This window comes from Aptenodytes patagonicus, chromosome 18 (genome assembly GCF_965638725.1).
Source record: "Aptenodytes patagonicus chromosome 18, bAptPat1.pri.cur, whole genome shotgun sequence".
NCBI classification, from domain to species: domain Eukaryota; kingdom Metazoa; phylum Chordata; class Aves; order Sphenisciformes; family Spheniscidae; genus Aptenodytes; species Aptenodytes patagonicus.
Window position 1 is genome coordinate 12,376,142 of NC_134966.1, and position 22,953 is coordinate 12,399,094.

The 22,953-nt window shown below is 40.1% G+C and overlaps 1 protein-coding gene across 6 annotated transcripts in view; it reads left to right on the forward strand.

Moving 5' to 3' along the window:
• Positions 1 to 22,845, forward strand: part of SCAI (suppressor of cancer cell invasion) — a 49,291-nt gene extending 26,446 nt beyond the window's left edge. For 5 of the 6 annotated variants that reach the window (XM_076355207.1, XM_076355209.1, XM_076355212.1 and 2 more), the window contains 11 exons: positions 808 to 906; positions 2,021 to 2,173; positions 3,017 to 3,118; positions 3,917 to 4,018; positions 5,673 to 5,751; positions 7,898 to 7,997; positions 8,482 to 8,563; positions 13,514 to 13,586; positions 15,176 to 15,349; positions 15,545 to 15,645; positions 16,732 to 22,845. In XM_076355207.1, coding sequence (XP_076211322.1) covers positions 808 to 906; positions 2,021 to 2,173; positions 3,017 to 3,118; positions 3,917 to 4,018; positions 5,673 to 5,751; positions 7,898 to 7,997; positions 8,482 to 8,563; positions 13,514 to 13,586; positions 15,176 to 15,349; positions 15,545 to 15,645; positions 16,732 to 16,881 — 1,215 coding nt within the window. In that variant the 3' untranslated portion in view covers positions 16,882 to 22,845. The remainder of the gene's footprint in view (positions 1 to 807; positions 907 to 2,020; positions 2,174 to 3,016; positions 3,119 to 3,916; positions 4,019 to 5,672; positions 5,752 to 7,897; positions 7,998 to 8,481; positions 8,564 to 13,513; positions 13,587 to 15,175; positions 15,350 to 15,544; positions 15,646 to 16,731) is intronic. The other variant, XM_076355208.1, reaches the window with a different exon arrangement.
• The last annotated feature ends 108 nt before the right edge of the window (positions 22,846 to 22,953 follow it).

Sequence of the window (22,953 nt, forward strand, 5' to 3'; positions counted from 1 at the left end):
ATATGCCTCTGCTGTGGGAGTAAAGCACTGAATGCCTATAAACACAATCTTTAGGTGCAACAAATAGAGTACAGGCCAATGTTGATCATTGCTTTTCTAGTATATCTGACATCCAACGTAGTGAATATCTTCTGTGAATCAGACATTTAATAATGACACTTCAAGCTCAAATGATTTGATAGCATTGTTTGAACACCAAGAAAAAATACTCCAATAGCTGCACCCTAGATAGGGAGGTATCCTTTAACTACAACAAAGGAACAGCATGCTTCTCCTGACAGCATATGCTTCCCAAACCCCTCTAACAACCTTGCTGCAAGCAGCTTCTGGTATTGACAGTTTTGTGTAGGTTGCATTACTGTCTTTGTGTCTAAGCTTACTTGAACTGCTAGCTTAGCTTAGTAGCAGCTAAAAAAGCCATACCGTTCACTTTCTCAATGTATTTAAAGTTACTTGTAAGCTGAAATTTGAGTCCTTGGTATCCATAGCTTATGGTAATAACCAGTGACATAGCTGTATGTGAGTGTGATAGTTATACTTAACTCCAGATATTCTTTGCATTTGGACCTACTTAAAAGACACTTTGCATTGCCAAAATTCTGTAACATTGGCATTCTGTCTCCTGAAAGAGCGCGTTTTGGCTGGCATGTTAGTCATAAGTGTGCTGCATATGTTCTCAAGTAATTTTTTTTTTTTTTAATTATTCTTAAAGGCCAGCACAGCTAACCAAATTGTAAAGTTACCGACTGCATGTTAAGCTCTCAGTTTAAGAAGTGACTATGTCTGTCTTTGAACTTTTTACATCAGGAGCTGTCAGATGAAATCGAAGACTACACTCATCGTTTTAATACTGAAGATCAGGTGGAGTGGAATCTGGTTCTTCAGGAAGTGGCAGCGTTTATTGAGGTGAGAATACCATTCCCTTTTAGTTGTTAGTTTAAAAGTAACATTTTCTGATTTGTTCACCGCAGTGTTCCTGTATCACTACCTCTATGTGGTAAGCAGGTGTGCCACGTGCAGGGACAGTATTTCTGTCCAATTTAATCATTGAATTAATCACGTTATACGGTAGCTTAACAGTGACAGTTGTTAAAGTGTCTGAAGAGTCAGACCTGGTCATGTAACGTATTGAAGACAGAAGTATGAAGCTGAGATATGCTTGGTCACCTTCTTGTTTTTGCTCTTGGTGTTCAGAAAATGGTGGAATTGAAAGCACAGCAGCTACCATGGTCAATATTTTGGAGAGACTGCCAACTCTAGTTCTGTTTTTGTGGAAGCCAATCCAATTTGCTGATGTTTTGATTGTGTTTCAACGTGTACTTTGTTGGAGTACTGGTCTCTTATACTGCTTATGCATTGCCAGCATATAATGGACAATACGGTGTAATCATGGCAGTTAACTGATAGGCTCTTAGCATGTCTGTAATGTGATCAACTTCTAAAGTTTGTTAAAAGGAAAATAAATTTGTTTATTCTGTCAAATGAGACAGTGTTCTACTTTCCTCCTTTTGTACAAGATGTCACTATGTAACACAAGTATTTATTTAAATATTGCCAGAGTGGATGGCAGCATTATCATTTGCTCATCTTCTTTGCTATTTACTTCTAGGAAGGGAAGGCGAACTAAAATAGTGCAGGATTCTTCTGTATTGTAGGAATGTTTAGTTTATTCTGCGTGAATTTGTAAGGATGTTGATGACATTTGGTTCCTCAGGGATAGAAAAGCTGAAGCAGAGGTCATGTCATTTGAGGAAGTATGTTTTCTATTTGCTGTACCTTCAGGTACTTGTACCGTGTATTTGCTTGCAGTCCCTAAGAGCTGTTGCTTTTCCAGGTGGTGAGGTGTTACTCTGTAGGCTGCATACAAATATACAAATGTATATATGTATGGCAAATTAATTTTAATAATCTGCCTCAGTTATGAAATGTTTACTGTGAGTGACAAGACCTTTGGACTTCTCTCTGACTACAAATCTGTATATTTTCTTGAATTCCTGATTTATTCTGGTTGCTTTTTTAGGCAGACCCTGTCATGGTTTTAAATGATGACAACACCATTGTAATCACCTCTAACAGGCTTTCTGAAACAGGAGCTCCGTTGCTAGAGCAGGGAATGATAGTGGGACAGCTTGCTCTTGCAGATGCGCTGATTATTGGAAACTGCAACAACCAGGTAAAAGAAATTCCGGTGACTTGGGTTTGTATCTTTGGAGTTCAAAGTCCTTCCCCCTTTGACATCCCTTCTGATCATACAACAGAGATTCCAATAGAGGTGAACATTGAAATATTTTGATTATGATGTTTGCAGTGGCAGCAAGAAGAAGTTCTCAGAAGTAAGAGCTAAAAATGAAATGTTAGATATTAGACCTGTGGTACTGACCTCTTATTGCTTATATTCATCATGTCAATTAAGTAGATAAAATTGATTTTCATATACTGGATTGTTCTTAACAACACTGAGGCGTGAGAGGCCTCTGGGCTATGTCTAGAAAAAGCTTGACTTAAGCTTTCGCACGACATACTCCAGCTTGTTGCAACTACAGTTGCAACAGGAAGGAGTTTTCAAAGGACATTCAAGATCTTGTTTATTAGATGATGATTATGATGATAGTGAAGTTGTACAGACTTCATGACTTCTCTCTGAGCTCATTTTTCAGGTAAGCAAGGGAGTTGTATCTAAACTACAGTTTGTGTATCTCTTTCAGATTTTATCTAAATTCATAGTACTAGTGTTTTCTGCACTTGGTTTGTAAACACCCCAGAAAAGTCTGTAATTTGCGAAGCAGGGGTCTGCAATACAGTCAGCTGGCCTAATAGACCAGTAATAAATAGACTTTGTGAGCTCTTCTAAAAGTCACTCAGAGGTCTTTAGAGATTCAGAGGTGACACTGACAGAGATCCCTGAGAGACAGAAAATGGTCTGTCTGGTATGCAGTTGAATCTCTTACCTGGATAATTCCAAAGAAATACTGTTTCATCTGTGTCTGGCAGAGTAAACTGTTTGACTCTTTTGCAGGTCAAGTTCAGTGAATTAACAATTGATATGTTCCGAATGCTACAAGCACTTGAAAGGGAACCAATGAATTTAGCTTCACAAATGAACAAACCTGGAATGCAGGTAAGTTATATTTCAGTGACAAACCTGGCAGCAGATCTTAACTGGGTTTTGTTTGTTTGGTTTGGTTTGTTTGGTTTGGTTTTCGGTATTGTCACTGTTCAGAGCAGGTTAGTAAAACTGGTTAACTCTTACTAGAAGTTAGCGAAGAGTAGCTCAAACCTGTGGAGTTTGATCCAAGTAATGTCTTCCCCCTCCCCCCTCTTCTTTTTTTTTTTTTTTTTCCCCCCTTAGCAAACCTTCAATAGTGAAAAAATAGCAGAAATTAATATTTGGGCATCATTTCACAAATGGTTTACATTGGTCTAGCTGAGGTGCTTCTGAAGGGCTGCCATGCCTGTCCTTGTCAATATACACTCACCCCTTCCTTTGTTTTCACTCTAGTAGTCATGCAGCCAGGTAAGTTCATCAGCTTGCTAAGTCATCTGAAAGTTAAATATCCCCTTCAGAGAAAGCATAAAGATATTTTATCTGGAGGCAAAAGGAAATACCTAGATTATCATTTATTTAATTGAGAAGTGAATTTTTTCACTCTTCTCTTGGGTGATGCTTTAGAGAGTAAGAAAGATTTAGGTAACATTTAAGTGAGGGATTATACAAAGTTCTGGTTCAAATACTGTGCATCTTGCTTTACTGTGCAGTAGGAAATGCAGCATGGGCAGACCATTTGTGTAGGAAGTATGTTGAAGATGAACATTCTAATAAATAGAAATTTAGACGGTTATGAAACTGCTTTGGTAATATACAGTTGTTGGTTTTTTGTGTTGTATTTTGTTTGGTGTGGTTTTTTTTTTTTAACAGGAGTCAACGGAGAAACCAGCCAGGCGGGAAAACCCTCATAAATATCTACTTTATAAACCAACTTTTAGCCAGCTATATACATTTTTAGCAGCATCATTTAAGGTTTGTGAAATTGGTGAATTTCTTTGTAACAGAAAAACATCCAGAATGGTATGTGACACTGAATAAAATGTGGTTGAGATAATCTTTTATACTTCAAGATAATGAAGCCTTTTTGGCCTTCTTAAAATGTTCAATACCATCTTCAGAGAGGATGGAAATATTATAGATATGTGTAATTTGTATAGTAAAGGCAAATCTGTTGACTGCTGTTAAGGGAAAGAAAAAAGTTTATTTTAAGACAGAAACACAGCTTGCTGTTACACAGAAGTTGTTATATCATTGCTAAAATATAGCCATCTTCAAAGCGAAGCTTGAACAACTCCTGTGCAAGCGGTCTTCGTACTGGCTGTCCAGTATCAAGAGTGGTGCATGGCAATACCATGGAAAGCCTAAGTAATGTGATATAATGTAATAGTTGCATATAATTTAATCTTATCCAGTAATTTTATTTGTGCACGTGTATGTACACACACACACACATATATATACAGACATATATATAAAAATAAGTGTTTCCTATAAAAAGTATATCTATTTCCTAGAGAGAGATATATATTATATAGGAAATATTTCTTGAGATAAGAGATCTGGAGAACAGAAAAATCTTAAGAGTATTCTTCTACTTCATGTTGTGCCAAACACAATCCAAAATCAGGGAAGTGTGTCAAGAAACTGTTGCTCTTAAGCACTGTGTACCTGGTAGGTCTCCAGTTCTGTATCCCATTTGAATTGTATCTCTCTCCTGCATGTGCTATGTTTTTATCTGTCTGTCTTATTTTGTTACCCACTGCTCTATTCCATGTAAGTAATCTATAAATTTGTAGACTTTTTTTCAATACAGTTGCTGTGCTTATTTTAATTTAATAAAGTTGCTGGGCTAATTATGCTTAATTATGACTGTACAAATCAGCAACTTAGGATTTAGTAGTAAAAACAGAATATGAATCCTATAAAGAAACAAGTTTCAGTTTGTTTCAAGAAAAAACTGTAAAGAAACAGCTGGTGAGGTGAAGGAAGTGCATCCTTACTACTTAGAATTTTGGGTGCCTGCATGCTCAGCCTTTTGCAGAAATTAAAAGCATCTGTTTCCTCATGCAGACATCCCATTAGAAAGGTAGAAAATAGATTTCTTTTACAGGTCTATACAGAAACCTGAATGTGTTGCGCTTGTTGTCCAGCTCGGAAGGGTTGGGGGAAGAGGCAGATGTTGCAGACTCTGGGGTATTGGGAAACAAAGAACTTCCTTTAGGATACTGAATTGTTTGGGAGTTAGGGTCTGCATGGATCTTGGCAGCTTTTGGTTTCCGTATATTGGAAAGCCTCAGATCTGGCTAGATAGTAAGAGAGTCTATGTGGAAGCAGATGCTTTTTTAGTGCTGCTTGAACCTCTAATATCAGCCTAGAGGTCTGTGTGGAAAAAAAAAAAGTTTGAATGTATCATCAGTTTACACTTTTGTCTGTGTACTCAACTATTTGAAGGGGTGTATGTGGTGGGGAAGGGTATATACACATATGAAGAATAAGAGTGAAGGGAAGCCAGAAGCAGGAGTAGCACAATCTTAAATGACAATGGTTTTATCAATGTGATGGTTGAATATTAAAATAAACTTACACATTTCTTCCCTTGCCACTCTTCTCTTTATTTGAATTTCAGGAGCTGCCTGCAAACAGTGTACTGCTGATATACTTGTCTGCCACGGGCGTGTTTCCATCAGGTCGTTCGGATAGTGAAGGTACAATAAAGGAATGCTCCCTGTCATGAACAGGGCTTGAATTCTCTGTATGTTCCAGGACAAGTGACCAAGAAAGATGTCACAAAGCTCCTTTTAAAAGACAAGTCAATTTTATTTTCCTGTCTACTTAGTAAGATAGCCTTTTTTTTTCCACAAACAATAGTTAATTCCCTGTGTTTTAATTAGTGTGCACTAACCTGAGACCTTTTCAAAGGACATATCCAGTTTTTGATGCATCTGAAGTATTAAAAGCTTCACCAATTTTGAAGACCACGTGGCTCAAATGATGCATCAGTGCAAAGTTAATAAAATGGCTAAATGGCACTTTGTGATTCTCTCCAATCTCCAGTACTACGAGAACATTTGGTCAGGAGATGGGTGGTAAAAGGGCTGAAGCGTCTGCAGGGAATGTTCTATTTGCACGCTTGTTAACCTGACAATTCAAGCCCTTCTCATGATTTTTGACAATTCCCCTCACCTCATCCACCTGTTCTTTGCAACCTAGCAGAATATTTGGATGCAGCTGCAATCTAAAAGCTGAAAACTGGTTGGCTGAAGTAGACACAATCAAAAGATCTGTTTATATAATTTAAGGAAAAGAAAAAAAGAAAAAGTTTTTAACATCCTAAATATTGTACACGCCTCATCTGTTTGAGACTTGCATTCCTTTATAAGATGCATGCCTTGTCCATCCCAATGCATGATTTATAGAGCTCTCAAAATGTTAAAGGAAAAAAAATCCCTGTCAGCTTTGGATTGTGGCAGTGATTTTTTTTTTTTCAAATGCTTTTAACATTTTACTTTTTGCTGCAACTTGGTGATAGGTTCTAACTCAACTGTGTTCTTTAAAGCCTGCGTTATGTCCACTTCACTGCATGTATTGTTTCAACTTAATACCTTACTGTAGAGGCATCCAGGCTCTGTCATCTGAAGAGCTGCATGGTCAGACTTCAGTTTTCATTAAATGAATCCCATTACAACTGCATTCTTTTAATAAGGTAGTGTAGTCTGCACAGACCAAAAAGTTCTACCTTTATTAAAAGGGAGAGCAGCTGCAAGTTGCACTGTTCATCGCCTGTAAGCCATTTATGTTTGACAGTTCACATGAGACATTTGTAACAGTGCCAAATTAATGTATGTTCTGTTCCTAATTTTGTATTCCCAAAGCTTCCCTTAAAATGGAAAGGTGTCTTACGTATCCAAACCTGAAAAAATTGCATTTGGTGGCCAAATATGAGTCAACCAACTCTGCAAATGTGTAACAGAATGAGGAAATCCTAATACTTTATTTTACTAATGTTAGTGACATTTCATACCCCTATCAATGGCAGAAATATTTCCTGGTATCTCTAGCACATTTTTTTTTTTGTGTAGGATTTGATATTTTTTATGGCCATTACTTTCATCTTTGCTCTCCATCAGACAGTTAGGCGGGTAGCTCAGTTGTGCAAACTTAGCAGAATATTTCTTTATCTTACCTTAGGAACACATGTCCAGGCTGTGTGCATTTAAAAACTGTGAATTCTGTATTTGAAATCTTAAAAAATAAACCTTTGCTGCAGATTTGAAATCTGGTTAAAACTGTTTTGTCCTTTGTAGGAGTATTGAAAGCATGTTCATTCTCTGAGCTTTCTCTTCTCCCCTTTGCAATGTTATAACTGCAGATGATACTACTATATCTATTCTGAGAGGCTACAGGGGTTTTGATTGCTTGAGCCTTATTTTTTGATCAAAATCTGAATCTAGAATATGCTAGCTCATATAGTAAGTTTACAAAGGTATTAATTTTCCTGGGTGAAATGTGTAATGACTTTTAATCTTTTTGCTATGTAGTGTAACAAGAGCCAGTATTTGGATCTTTTGTATTATGTTTGTGGGTAAATAGTGGATAAATAAATTAGAAGTTACTAAGTTGCATTGCTTGCTTCTATTTGATAGATGCTGAAACTACTAAAAATGCATAAAATTGAATATGTAGTTAGTAAAGCCTCCACATTCCTCCATCCCCTCCATTACAACTACAGTAGATCAGATTCACTTAGTTTTCTGGGATTTGTGGTTGCTTCCTCCCTTTCATATAATCATTAAATCCGTAACAGAGGTGAGTTACCTCTGCTAATTTTAGCTTTCTTTTTGCCATGTGTAGGTCCATATGATTTTGGTGGTGTTCTGACAAATAGTAACCGGGACATTATAAATGGGGATGCTATCCACAAGCGAAACCAGTCTTACAAGGAGATGCACTGGTAAGTTTCATGGGCGTGACAACTGCAAATTCAGAAGAATTTGTCTTTAATAGAGAAAATGCATCAAAGCCTCTTGAATTCAAACTCTTCAGTGCAGGACATCATAATGTAGATTGGCTTGAATTTGAACAATTAGAAATGAATATGCAACTCTAAATGATGATTTAAACACTCCAAAAGTATTACTGTGACTTAACGTAAATTCTTTATTACTGAAAAACTTCAAATTAATGGTGGATGATGTCTCAAGAAGATAAACATCTCTTGTTGGGAAAGAACTAATAAGAAGTCCAATAGCCCATGTTATAGAGAATACCAAATTAGTTTTGCAGTTACTCTCTGAGGATGAATCTGAGGACTGGGGCTTGAGGAATGTGCTTGCTTTTTATCTGGACATGGGCAACTGTGTGTCTGAGAAACCTGTGCACTGTCACAACTTTGCAGCAATTCTAGTGCTCTGTGAAGCGTCCCTTTCTCTTTACAGTCTTCACCCTGGAGATCTCTACCCTTTCACAAGAAAGCCCCTGTTTATCATTGTGGACTCCTCAAACAGTGTTGCCTATAAGGTAAGGCTCTTGAAAGCAGCTACTCTTATGATAGGATACAGTGTCAACCCCTAGTTAGCTTACACTTTTAACAGGCTATTTTTTTAAACAGTTTGTATTCAGTCTTTCTTTTCTTTTGAGGTTGTGCATGCTAGTCAGGATCTGATCCTATGAATAGGAACAAGAAGGAGAAGCACATGAACAGCCGCTCATTGGAAAGTAATAAATCCTCCTGGAGGGAAAAAAGGTTCAAGATTTCCAAGGTCTCTGGTGGGAGGTTTATTTTTGTTATATACCAAAGCCAAATCTTGGTGTTTGTGCATGGGGGAGGGAGATTACTAATCTGCCTTTTTTTTTTCCAGTCATCCAACACTCAGTTGCTTTTAAGCAACAGAAAGGAGTCAAAGCATTGAGCCTGATCTTATAAAACACGGGGTGTCTCTGTCTGAAAAGTATCTGAACCAAGGAAATAACAAGACTCAAATTAGCATCCAGTGTTACTGTAGAGTGGTATATGCTTGGACAATGAGCCTCCTTCCTAGGGCGCTATGGACTTACAGTAGAATTACTCCATATCAAATCACCTTTGGGAATCTGCAATTCGGGTAATACAGAAGCAGGCATTTTCAATCTTAGTTGCCAGTTGCATCTGGATAGCATTACGACATTTATTTCATTCACGAATGGGATATTAAGAATGTGCTGTATCTGGGGAAAGTGCCACTTCCTTACGTCTTCCTTTTTATAGTTCCATTATTTGCAGTGAGAAAAGTGAACATTCACAGCTGCATTTCAGAGGAGGAATAGGGACGTCTAGTGGCCAGATGAACTTGTTCCTTGTTCAGTATCCACAGTCTGTGTCATTTGTTTTAAAGGCATTTGTTGGCCAACGAGAGGTACTAAATCAGCGATCAGTATGATTCAGAATAGTTCTGTATTGAGCCAGGGAACTTTTACCTGACAGTCTTAATAATGATCTGGCCTCTCTATAGGGTTTTTGGTTTGTTGCATTGTAATGCATTTCAAAGGACTTTTTAAATACTACTGCATTTAACTTCACCACACTAGATTTCAGTGCAAATCTGCTTTTTATTAAATTGCCTTCCCCATTTAAAGGAAGGGAAATAAAATCAGAATGGTTTACTTGTCTTTCTGAGAAAATGAGTATTTGGTAGGGATTTATTTTCCTCTGCTCTTTCCTGACATTCATTCCAGTATAACAACGGGGGTGTGGGGTGTGTGCATGTGGTTTTGTTTCAGGGTAAAAAGTATGGCTTGGGTTTGGGTTTTTGTTTCATTTTGGTTTTCTTACCCCCTTCCTCTCTAGTAGAATTGCTGAAAGATGTCAAGTGGATCAGCTCTGTAAGAGAGAGTAAGGGATTCCTGGTGATCGTTAATTCAAATACAGCTCTGGTCATACCAGGGTTCTGTGGACAGCTTAGAGCAAAGGATCTTGTTGAGGTGATGGATTCCCACATGTAGATTTGTAGCTCTTGTGAGAATAACTGTCAAGTGTTTACATTAGAATTTGCTTTTTGTGTTACATTTAAATTTGATGATTGAATTTTCTTTAGATTTTGTGGGCACACAGTAAGCAAAACCTGTAACTTCCATTTAGTTTCTTTTCCTTGTTCCGCAGTGAACTGACCATCAGTAGTGTAAAATAAACCAGTGCTCCGTCTGTTAAGCATACAGAGCAGCTGGTGTGAGAGAAGTGCAACTCTGCCTGTATGTAAGGAGTATAGAAATGTGAGTTTTGGAAGTATTTTGGGACAGGATTATGGAAGTGGCTGCTAGGAGCTCTGACCCAGATCAGAATCGTGTGGGCACAATTGTGAGGAATCTAAAAAGAGAATGAAGGGGGTGGGGGTGGGTGAAGAGCATGGACCCCTATTTAAAAAAATGTATTCAGCATTTGAGAACACACATTCACCTTCACAATCTATTGCCATTGAACCTAGGCAGATAGATGTGTGGGGATGGGTTTCGGTGTTTTGTTTTGTTTTCAGCTGAAGGTAGATGGCAGAGCTCTCAATCTCACTATTTTCTAGCCCTTGTAAATTCCTGTCTGTCGTCATCCTGTGCGTGCTTATGTGCTTGGTTCCTTGTCACCAGAATATACCGATAGTGCTGTCCCATGACTATCCTCTGGGTGTGTTGAGAGATGCTTTGTAGACTCAAGCACTGGCACAAACAAAGGTTCTGTGCAGTTGTGTGAGAAGTTGAAGTCAGTGCGCTGACTTTTTTCCACATGGCTGCTCTGATCTTTTCTGATAGGACAGTAGCTATCCTGACATTTAAATGTCACTGCTAGCAATACTGGCAGTAACAGCAACTGCTCACACATCTTTTTCTACAAGCCGTTTCTGCTCTCCTGCATGCATTCTCATCCTCTTCCTCTCTCTGGAGGGCTTAAATGGTGATGACTGAAAGTAAGTCCTGCCAGGAAGTGACTTGCCAGTTTGTCAAATCAGCGGCACTTGAACAGCTTCCTCCCCTATATATTTAGCTGAAAATGGAAGATAACTGCAAATCGAGCATATCTACTTCAAGCCATGAATTTTTTTTTTTAACACTTCCTTTTAAATATAGATGGCTGTGTTCTTGAAGGTTACCACTGTGTATGTGGATGAAATAATACTTTAAAATCAGTATCTTCTTGTAGCTGTTGTTGTCTAAGATTATGGTCAAATGCAAAGTCTTAAAAAAAACAAACCAGAAACTTCGTCCAGTGAGAATGCAAGGCCTTTGTCAGTGATGTGGTATAAGTACTCAGCTTAATAAAGCTTACATGTGAAGTGACTTCTTTGGGAGATGATAAGTAGTTCTTTTTTGGAAAGAGATGCGTATGAGATGCATTTTAAAAAGCAGCAATGCTGCTGTTGGAAAACTTGAATACTGAAGTAAAAAACCAAAGTCAATTTTGAAACAAAAGTGTGTTTTACCTTTTTTGGAGTTGTCCATGCACTGAAAGGTACAGCATTCCTTATCCAGAGCTGCTACCAACATCCAGACTGCAGGGCAGGTTTTTCTGGTGCACCTTGTGGTCCTCCGCTCCAAGCCGTGGCTGTAACATGCTCCTGTTCCTCTGTTGCATGTACGCCCACAGTGCTTTTCTGTGGAAATCGGGAGCGGAGGTGGTGGTGGTGGTGAGTGAATCCTGGTGTTCACCTGGGCTGTGGTACGCAGTTGTGTCTGGGCAAGAGCTGAGGCAGGTACCTGGAAGCTTGAGAGTCTTATCCTCCTGGATCTGTAGTTTAGATGTAGCAACTGGCATGAGCAGCTGACTTCCAAAGAGTGCGTTCTGTGTAGTTTCTCCCCTTTGCAGGACTTACTAGCTATCTTGACTTACCCTCTGCTGGGACAGACTCCAGAATGATCTCAGATACTGTCAGTGAGTAATACCTTTCCTGAGATATATGAGTGACCCTTGGTTTTGCTTTATAGCTGTAGGCAGTGTTTAATTGCATTGTCATTTTTACTGATGGAGTGTATGGAAAGTCTGCTTTGGTCTCTAACTGGATGATACAAGATGGAATTCAACATGTGAATCTGCTCATGAATACTAAGCATACATGTTACTTGAGAACGTGTAACCTGCCGGTGTATATTCAGTTCAAACTGGCAATGTCTGGGGTGACTCCTTCTGGAGTTTTAAATGTTTCTTTATAGTACAGTTTTACTAATTACTGGGTTGGCCTGCAGTTACTGTCATCATGGTAGTAGTCTTTGTTTCTTCATTAGAGACCAAACCTCAGTATCTACCATTATAAATCGTCCTTGGGCTCTTAATGAAATAGAAGGGTTTTTAGGACTAGTCAGCACTCTGTCAGATATGGGAAATGTTTTACTTTGATTAGACTAGATTACTGTCTTTAGTATTTAGCAGACTTAGATTAAATTAATTCAGTGAAACTAATTTAATTGAAATATACTGCCCAGAAAGGAAAGTTCCATTTGAATTAAGCAGAAGCCAGAAGGAATTAAAAAACGAGCTTTCTAATGATTCTACACAAGCAAATACTTCTGGTGATGTATACCTTACATTCGTAACCTGCCAATTTTAAGAATATAATCTGCAGAAATGTGTGTTGCACTCATGTGCTCTGGATGCATGGTTTGAATGTGTGCTCTGATAAGATGAGACATGATCATTTACATTTTCTATGGCTTTTCAAGCCTTCAGTTTCAAGAAAGCTGTTTTGGTGAGACATGGCAGCTAATGAGGTTGTGTAAATGATTTTTTTTTGGGAGGGGGTGATAATTATTGCCAATCAGTATACCTACCAGACAGATATACAGTAGGACTGTTATCAGGTAAATGTTGGTGACACTGGACAAAGGCGTCGTTTGAGGTTTCTGGAGAAATTCTTGTGCAACAGGAGGACGCTTAGGCAACATTAAAGGTGCTGGTGGAGGGTGCATGAAATGAGTATCGTAAAATGAGGGTTCAGTATAGCAGATGTTAAGGTTATGACATACTTGCTTTAAAGGAAATTTATTTTAAAACTTTTCTCCACTGGGCTCTTCTGTTTCATCAGAAATAGTTCCTCCTGCTAGAAAGAAAAGAGGAAAGAAATTACTTTGACTGGATAGTTCAGTTGGTATTGAGGAAAGATGCTAGATCTATTTTGACCTGAAAGCCAATGGCTTTCATTTTTATTGCAGAACATGATTTTTTTCAAGTAATGTATTACTACTGAAAGCCGTGTTTCCATGAAATTAGTGTCTGCTATCAGTAGCAGTGAAATGAGAAAATTATAATTCCTTTAAAATGTAATGGGTTATATTCTTTCTGTGCTGTGATCTATCAGTAAGTCAACTTGTCAGCCTTACTGCCAATGCTGAACTGTGTGACAGGCATTAGTGTGTTCTCTGTCATTAATAGTCTTTGTTCGTGCCCTTAACTTGCTGAATATTCAAAAGCAAGCAAAGTGACCATCAACACTTCAAAATTCTTATCTGTTACAGAATTTCACAAACTTATTTGGACAACCATTGGTGTGCTTGCTTTCTCCAACAGCATATCCAAAAGCATTACAAGGTATGTGTAGTATTGCATTTCCTAACAAGTTGCAGTTGCATCATGTATCTATCCCAAACACATATAACTTAGATTCTTCAGGAGAAGATAGCTTTTCATCACTATGTAATCCTTAAATCAGATTAACGTTCCCTGAAGTAGTATGATAAAGTTTAGTTACTGTTTATGGCAAATAATTTATTCTAACAATGATGATATTTCTACAGATAGCTTCAACAAGTGCCAGGAGACAAAGTCTCTCCTACACAGAGACTCAGAAAACTGCCAGCCCTGTGCTGGGATGATGATGATGATTAGCACTTTGGGTAGCTTTGTTAGTCCCAGAAAGTGAGCAGAGTCAGTTAAGGTATCAGCTTTTAAATGCCAGGCGTAGAGCAAAATCTTCTCAGATCTTGTTCTGATTTTGGAGGGTAAGTTAAGGAAAACTGTCGGCTTTGTATGCCCTGAGAAGGTGCGTTGATAGTAGGAACAGGCAATGAACCATTATATTCTTTGGTCCTTGTGACTACTATAAAACATGAATCATTCCAGACTTTCTCAATGGAATTTGCCATGTTAAGGTTATTATCCATCACAAAGACAAGTACAAAGATCTAGCTTAAGCCACATAAAGTGATGTTAGGCGAGTATCATGAAAGAATGTGCAAGAAGCGGAAGCTTGTCATTTGTTTTGAAACTATTCCTGTTATTTAGCTGAAACGTAAGTAGAAAATAAGTACTGTAATAATGAATCCTGTTTAAACAGAAACTCTGAAAAATAGAACTAACTTTATAAAATACTGGATGCTTATGTTGTGTTCATGGGCCAGTCAGGAAAGTCTTGCTGTAGTTCTGAGGGGGTGCGACACTGTGCACTAGAGCACCGTGCAGAGACTTCTTAGCAGAACCTAACTGAGCCCCTGTGTCAGTATGGCGTTACACCATGCATGCTGTGTGCCCAAGTCCTGAAAAAAAAAAAAAAAAGGAAATGCACCAAAATAAGCCAGTAATCCTTGCTGATGAGGAAGTGGCCTTACTGTTTGGGCGCGTGATCTTCTGTGCATTGCCTTTCTTTTTGACTTCCCAGTTGATTGAGATGAAGCTTGGACCTTTCTGTATCATGTTGAACTGCATGGAGTAAATGGGCTTTAGGATATTGTGATGCCCAACAAAAGGGCAACCATGTAGACTTTGAGGGGGGGGATGTATAGGTTCTACTACCTGTTTTTTTGAATGGAATAAGAATGTTGATGTTTAATACTTCTCTTTAGGAATCAGTATCTTCTATCAGTTGTTTCAGTTACGACTTTTGTGTTCAAGTTATGTGCTCAAAATGAACATATAGGCCTCCCACAATTCATGAGAAAATCTCATTTCTCTTGGTGTTAATGCACATGTCCAGTAAGCCTTTATTGCTAGTCATTGCATCAACTTGAGAACAAATCTGCCACAAGATGAGAGAAGATGTAACTAACACAAAGGAGTAGTTCCTCTGTTACAGAATTTAGTGGGTGAGCAACTTCATTCTGTGGCAGGGACAGCTTTTCTGTTTCATGTGCCAAATGTATCTCTTTGTCTATTGATTTTTATTTTTTTTTTTTTCCCCCCAGATCAGTCTCAGCGGGGTAGCCTCTTCACACTCTTTCTGAACAATCCTTTAATGGCATTCCTATTTGTCTCTGGATTATCAAGCATGCGCAGAGGATTGTGGGAGAAGTGTCAAGATTACCTTAGAAAAATCAACCGAGATATTGCCCAGCTGCTGACCCACTCCCGATCCATAGGTGCGTGCCTAAAGATGCACAACTAAACCTTAGCATGCTACTTAAGCGGATGCTGTTTTTTCTTGCTCAGCCTTTCCAAGGGACAGAATAGTGAATAATGGGAATGCACAAGAATTCGTAGTGGTTTCCCCTAAGTCTCACCCCCCTTCCCCCCCCCAGCCTTTCTAAACTGAGTTTTCTTTGCCTTCTCTACAGATCAGTCCTTTCTTCAATTTTTTGGGGATGAATTTCTTCGCTTGCTTCTAACAAGATTTATCTTCTGTTCGGCTACTATGAGGATGCACAAAATTTTCCGGGTATGCAGGGATATCTATCCCTTTGTGAGAATGATAGTCCAGTGCATATAGAACTGCACTGCCTCAGGATGGAAGGGTCTTAGGGCTAAGCATATCTCTGTGACTTCAGAACAATAACTGATGCTCACATGCTAATGCCTACAGCTTGTATTGAATCTGTGCCTTTGTATCTCTCCAAAGGCATGAAGCCTTTGACTTGCTGAAGCCTTATTCTTCTACATAAGTAGCAGACACACTCTAATTCATTTATGTCACTCTGAACGGCCTTGTCTGCTAGAAAAATTCCTCTTAATAATTCAAGATTATTATTTTTACACAACTAAAAAGATATAGAACAAGAAATGGGGAGGAGTGGAACGTTATTGCTAGAATGTATTCTAGCGTGAATGGATTTTGAAAGGTCTTTGAAGTGTAAATGAATAAACTAAACAGGAAGGTGGTATTTTCCCTCCCTGTTGGTTAATGCTGTGCCAACAGTGAAGTCTGCTTCTGGATCTACACCATTTTATATATGTGAGTGTTGGCATATAAACTGCCTGCTCCGTTTTAAACATTACAGAAAAAAATGGAAATCGAAGCACAGAAATACACAGTATTCATCTTGTCTAACTGCAGACATCCAGTAGCTTTCCAAGCCTAAGTTAGCTACCTAGGCTTCTTTGATATCAGGGGAAAGAAGCAGATCTTCTGTTAGCGGGGAGGGATTTGCCCCCAGTGTCTTAGATATTTGTTTTAGGATGAGATGAATCTCCCACTGGAGATGCTTACATGTCTATAATTTCAAGAAATGAGCTCCAGCCTAGTAGGTAAGTATACGTGAAGTCTTTTTGTCTATTTTTTCCCCCGCCCAAGACTTCTGTGAACGTTATTAACCGTCTTAGATGAATGGGCATTTGTATTGCCACTCTGACCATCTCTGAGTCAATGGAAAGAGAAAAAGTGAAAATGCTAGAATATTTTCTCTCTCTGTGGCATGCTAAACAGAGTAGGACACCTCTTAAGTGAAATTGGCCTTTTGCAATCTTCTTCATAAAGGGTGTAAAAATAAATGAATGTCTGATTCTCTTTGTTTTCACTGTCATCTAGCAGGAGACTCGAAATTATCCAGAATCTTATCCTCAGCTGCCGAGAGATGAAACGGTGGAGAACCCTCACCTCCAAAAGCACATTTTGGAGCTGGCTTCCATACTGGATGTTAGGAATGTTTTCCTGGAAAACACCCTCGATGACTATTAAGAGAAACTGTCTTACTACAAAGGGGTTTCCCTGGCCACAGATTTTGAATGGTGCAGTTTTATAATGTGAAAATCATAAAAGGAAGTACTTGATTTTATTTTTAAATTTAGGACCATTATTTTAAAAAGTAATAATAAACAGCTGTTAGTTTAGCTGTTCCATTCTGTATGGGGTCAATTTTATAAGCAGAAGTTTTCATGTCTTTTAAATGTTAAACTAAAGAATCACTAGAGGTTTATTTCTGGTCTTGTGGCTATCAACCACATTTCCAACAGCTGATCCTAAGTATAGAAGTATTATTGGTTACCTTTAGCCCACGTTTGTGGAAATCCTTTATTTTTATACAATTTTAAGAAATTGGAAAAAATCAATAGAAAAACAATATTTTATCCCCAAAGAGTCTGGATTTGAAATGGTAAAGATGGAAACACACAGTGCAAACCAACAATAGCAATAAAACAGAGTCCTTCATAACAAATATATTTTTTCAGTCTTAGGCAAGTAAGTAGACAAAAAGGTGAACAATTAAGTTGCATTTGGAGCAGTGGGTTTGAAGTGAAGTTGTAAAGATACTTAATGCTCCCTACAAATTTGATGCAGCAGTTTTATATATGAACTTTGTACTGCTGGCCAAGGACACAATTTCCACTCTGCCTGATTGGGTAGATGGTTAGCAGATTAACAAATTACAAAACTAAGAAAGCTAGCCCCCATCTCTCACTGTAATATGGGTCATCTTGCCGTTTGTACTGCTGCCACAATTTTCCAGGAGGAGAGGGCATTCTTCATTTTGAGGTACTAGACAGAAATTTGTACATTTCCAGGAGGTGTTATCCCTCCTTTCCGTGTGTTGGATGGAACGTGTGGCTCCCACAGTGTTACCAGTCCCTGATAGGAACTGAAAGAATGTCCCATACAGTGCTGAATACGAGCCCTTCCTATCACTCGTTTATCTGACCCATCTGTGCTGGATCCCTGTGCCCTAGGAGAGATGCTGGTGCTCCTTTTGCAGGTTAAACAAAGCAGGTGCTGCCATAAAGCCCTGTTAATGTTTTGCATGCCCACCGTTGCATCTCAGTCCTACCTTTGAACCAGTAAAGCTGAGGGGCTGTAATTATGTTTGGCAGCACTACAGGCTCCCTCAGTCTATAATGCCCAGTCTGGGTATGTTAAGGAGTACAGTGGCCTTTGTAAAGGCACTTGCTGGAGAAGGCTATTCTGACTCCTGGGAAAAGTGCTTGCTGACTCATTTGGACTGTACTGCCTTCCTTGCCAAGCTAGAGGACCTCTTGCAACTCCTGACAGCGAAGGTGTGAGCAAGGAGAAGGAACCAAAAATATTTTAAACTATCAAATGAAAAAGTCCATTTTCACTTTTCCATGGGCTGCTAGAAAAGTAGTGAAGGGACAAGTCTGATCAGTGCTTTTATGTTGAACCCCAGCCATGCCTCTATTTTTAGGTGAAAAAAATGTAGAACTTTGTGACTACCATAGTATCATGGTAGGCCTGTTTGCAATGCCGCCAAACAAGGTATGATCTAGTCAGCTGGAATAGCGAAGGGCAGCAGATCAGTACTGATGGACCCCATTCAGCTGAGGAGAGCATGGTATGGAACAGCAAGAATTGGTGGAGTGTAGCTGGGAAGTTTGCATGAAGGTTCTTTGTAGCTGGGCTGAAGCTTATGCCATCCATTCTTTAATTTCCCAAGTGTAAAAAATTCTGTGAATGCTAGTGTTTGTTCTACGCAGTCTTGAAGCTGGTATATTGAGCCCCCCACCACTTGGTGCTGCTCTTCTTTGGACTATGGCAGGACTTTGTTACCTGGGATGTGGAGTTTATTTTAAAGAGTGTGTGTTTGTGTGTGTGCATGTGTATTCTAGGCGTTTGTGTGTATATGTACAATACGCATACATCTACTGGCTGGTGTAAATTGTAAATATGTATATATGTATAGGTACTTGTATATGTATTAAAAAGAATGAAACAGTACAATGTCTATATACAAAATTTATATATACACACATACGCTGTTTTGGGTGCATTCCACAAGGTGTTGCAGATTATTTGTAGTTGTAGTAAAGGTTATGGCTCTTCTGCCATTGTAATTCGCTGTTTCCAGGGACTTACACTTGGACCTTGAAGTAACTGATTTCAGGTACAGGAGGCCTTAGTCAGCCAGGGGACTGAGTACTCCTGTATGTATGACAGTGATAGATTTATGTATTCTTAACTGTGAAGCTGATGATCTGCCTTTCCTTCTGGTAGGAGGTCCCCAGTTGTCAAAACATGGGATTGTATGTAGAAGCTAAAGATACTGAAAGCCTTTAATGCAGCAGCAAGTGAGAGACAGGTTATCTGTTACCCTGCCTGCTGTTCCTCTACCAGCAGTGTTCAACTTGCATGGAAAAGGGGAATTCAGTTTTCCCCAGCTCACTGCCTTTCAACCAAATGCTTTTGTTTTGCTTTAGCATTTGCTTTGATGAAGCTATTCTCATTTTGGTTCCGTATATCTGGAAAAGAGTATGCTATTTCTAAGCATAGGAGTGATGATGATTCCATTAGTGTGGGCTGGTGAACCTCTGTGGGACGTTGCTGCTTAACTGACTGGGAAAGCCTTGGCCGTCCCAGTCTTCGTTTTAGCTGGGCTGAAGCGAGGAGTCCTTGCCTGTGATCTGAGAGGCTTCCAATCCACTTTGCAGCCCTAAGAAGAGGTTCTGTTTGCTTATTACCAAGGTAGATCTAATCAGAGGAGAATGCAGTTTTTTAAAAACAAAACAAAAACACCTTAAGAAGCTGGAACATAGGAAGAGAATATAAGGCCTTGAAAATTAGTTCAGAAGTTGAACTTCTCAGCGATGACTGTCCAAGTCAAAAAATGCATTCCTGAGGTCTCTTATTCCCTTCTTAGCTACTGATCTTTGGTTCAGAAGGTACGCTGCGGGTAGGGATATTCAAAGATAAAGATTTCACTCCTGTTGTGTCAGTAGGAGTACAGAATTTTACTTTGTAAGCGAAAGGCTGATACCCTCTGTCCGCTCTAGCTGTAGATAGGACAAGTGTCTGGTCTTGGATTTTGAGCCAGCCCCCTCCCTTCCCACCCAAAACAACTGCATTCAAGATGAAAATATCGGTATTTTCCCCTCCAAGTAAAAGCTTGTCTTGTTTGAACTTACTAAGTCATTCTAAGCTTGTGCTACTGTGTGCTGTGTGCTATGGTTGTAGGTACCTTCTTGACGTATGCTTGTATGTACTGAGAAAAATTTGGTTTATGTATCTAGCAGTCCTCACTGCGGAAGCGAAGCAAAGACTGGACCATTTTTCAGTGAGAAGAGAACAAATCGTTTTCTTCTCAGGCCTAATGCCTTCCCTTTTGTCTTGCTCTCCCTTTCTCCGTGTATCTTTATTGCTTATGTTAGCGGAGAAGACTTGCCACCACCAGGCAGTGCCGAATTAAAGGGGAGAGGAGAATGTGATCTGGACTGAGTATGTCCTTACTGGACTACGTCTGCCTAGCTCCTACTTACTGCACGTGGTATGTTCAAATGAATCCTGCTTCCACAGTAGGCACCTCTATTTGTACTCCTGTTCAAACTGGCTTTAGAACATCTAGCCAAAGTTACTGCTGTTGCCTTTTGTTTTTTTCCCCTTTGACTTCTCAAAGTAACAGTGAGGGGGAATACAGGGTTATGAGTCTTTTAATGCTCTGGTGTTTAATCACTCTCGGGATGTGATGTGTCATTTAGCTTCATGCGCAAACTAAATGGAGCACTAACTTCTGTGAGCTGGGCAAACTGGACTTGCTCCCTGGAGTGCTTTCTTGAGAAGCTTCAGGATGGTTGGTTTGGGTAGTTCATCAAAATAATATCCGTCAAGTCATGACTTACTAAACCCCTCAAGACTATTCCCCAGGGAGATGTGCAGTGATGTCTTTTAAGGATCATAGGAAATAGATGGGGGGACAGGAAATTAGGCTTCAAATAATCATCTTCAAAAGCTACAACTTCAGTAGCTCTGATCAGGCTTCTCCTCTAAGGATGGGATGAAAGTGCTGCTCCAAGATTCATCCCTGGCATGCTGTTGTGAAGCACCTCCCCTGCCCTGCCGCCTTCCTTGTGCTGTAACTCCATGCTGTGCTTCAGATCTGCTTTTTCCTGAAAGCTAAAAAGCTTGGAATCTGTCTGAACAACTTTTTTGTCCCGAGGCTTCTTTTGTGAAAGCTTTATCTACGTTAGATTCTTCAGTAACTGTTCTGACTACAGGTCACCAATGATAGCAGTGGCAGAGCCCTCGTTTAGTCTTGCCCGTTCCATGTGAAGTGGCTGCTTAGTGTCGGTAGCTGATCTGTGGTGGCTGCTGCTGCTCCTGGGACTGAGGGAGCTCCGCAGGCTGTGACAGCAAGAGTAGTCTTACAAACAAGGGGAAAAATCTAATACACTGCGCTGAAAGCTGCCCTGTGCAACTCGGTGACATTAGACTAGCAGCATTCAGCCTCCGTGTGAGGGATACTGGCACAGAGGACAGCGGCAAAAATCTCCAGAGCAGAGAGATTACACATTCCTGAGGTGGCTCTCTTACGTTTTTAGTATCTTTGACTTCTAGAGCAATACTGTTTCTGTGACCAAATGTATTGCAAGTGCTTTGAAGAGCTGGATGCCCACAAATAGGGCAGGGGAGGAACACGAGACACACGTATCTGCTTTATATTTAGGAGTGAAAGTAAGCTTTTTTTTTTTTCCCCCTCCAAACCATTACTCTGCCTAGACAGAGGAGATTTAGTTCAAGATTTCTGAATTTGACAGATCTTTTGGGGGATTAAGGAGTGTCTCTGCATTCCTATTGACTTATTAATGTGCCAGATGCACGCAGAGATGTTTTGCTCTTAAAGATCCTGGTTTCATTCGCATTGAGAGCAGACTTCAGTGCAACTTGCTGGCCCGAAGGAGCCCCCCGGGGGGTGCAGATCGTATCAGATCTAATAACAGCAGCTGTTCCTTCAAGAATAAAAGCCTGTTGTGAGTATCCGCCCCACTGACTTTGCGGATTTCTTTCGGCACGTGTTGATTATCGCTTCTTGGTTGTAAGTGACTTGTTAGGAGCGGGATTCCGCCTCACGCAGGCTAAAAAGCACAAGTTGCTTCTGCCCTGGCCGAGGCTCAGGGAGAAGGACAAGGGGAACGCAGGAGGGAGGGAGGGGGAGTTCTGGGAATGCAGAGGAACTGTGCCTCAGACAGTCCATCTGCGGAGGCAAAAGGAGCGTTTTGCCTCTCTGAGAATCGGATTATTTATTACCAAAAGTAATTTTATAGTGAATTGGTTTAAAGTTATTTTACAGCCATGTGCCTGGATATCGTATTTTGGTAAAAACAGATATTTTACGTAAAATATAGAGATATATAAACTTTTTTGGAGCCAATAGACTTTTTCTGCAAGGGATCTGTAAACCGCCAAAGCAGTGTCATACCAGAAGCTGTTCTGCCATTGTTCTTGGTGTCTTTGGGAGGAAAGAAGCACGTTTGTGTTACCGCTGGAAACTTCGGGGAAAAGTAAAAGCTAAGATTGAAATGAGAACTGCTGTTACTCCATTTCAGAAACGAACACCTTGCTTTCCACCTTGGTTTGTACTGGTAATGAACCCCAAACGCAAGGCCTGCTTCCTGCTGCCGCTACCACGTTTTGAGCCTTTTTCAGTGACTTTCGCGCAGATTTCTGTACGCTTTTGTTTCCGGGCCGCTCGCTTTCCCAGTGTTTTCTCGGGTTTTGCTGTGTACGAGCCGTTTGTTGTTCCTCTCGCTGTGTACGTCGGGGTGGGGGTGCCGGGGGCGGCGGCCGCCGGGGCTGCGGGCGGGCTCTGCCCTTCGCCGGGCGCTGTTCGCGTTCCCTCACTGTACCCTTTGGCTGTTGTCAGAACCACCTTGCCTTGCCGGCCCTGTCGAAGGCGTTTACTATTAATAAACTGTGGCAAATGCTTGTAACGAGGCGCCTGGTCCGGAGCGGGGCGGGGGGACGGGGGACGGGCGGGCGGGACGAGCGGGGCCGCGGCTCGGGCCCGCCCCGCCCCACCGCGCCTGCGCA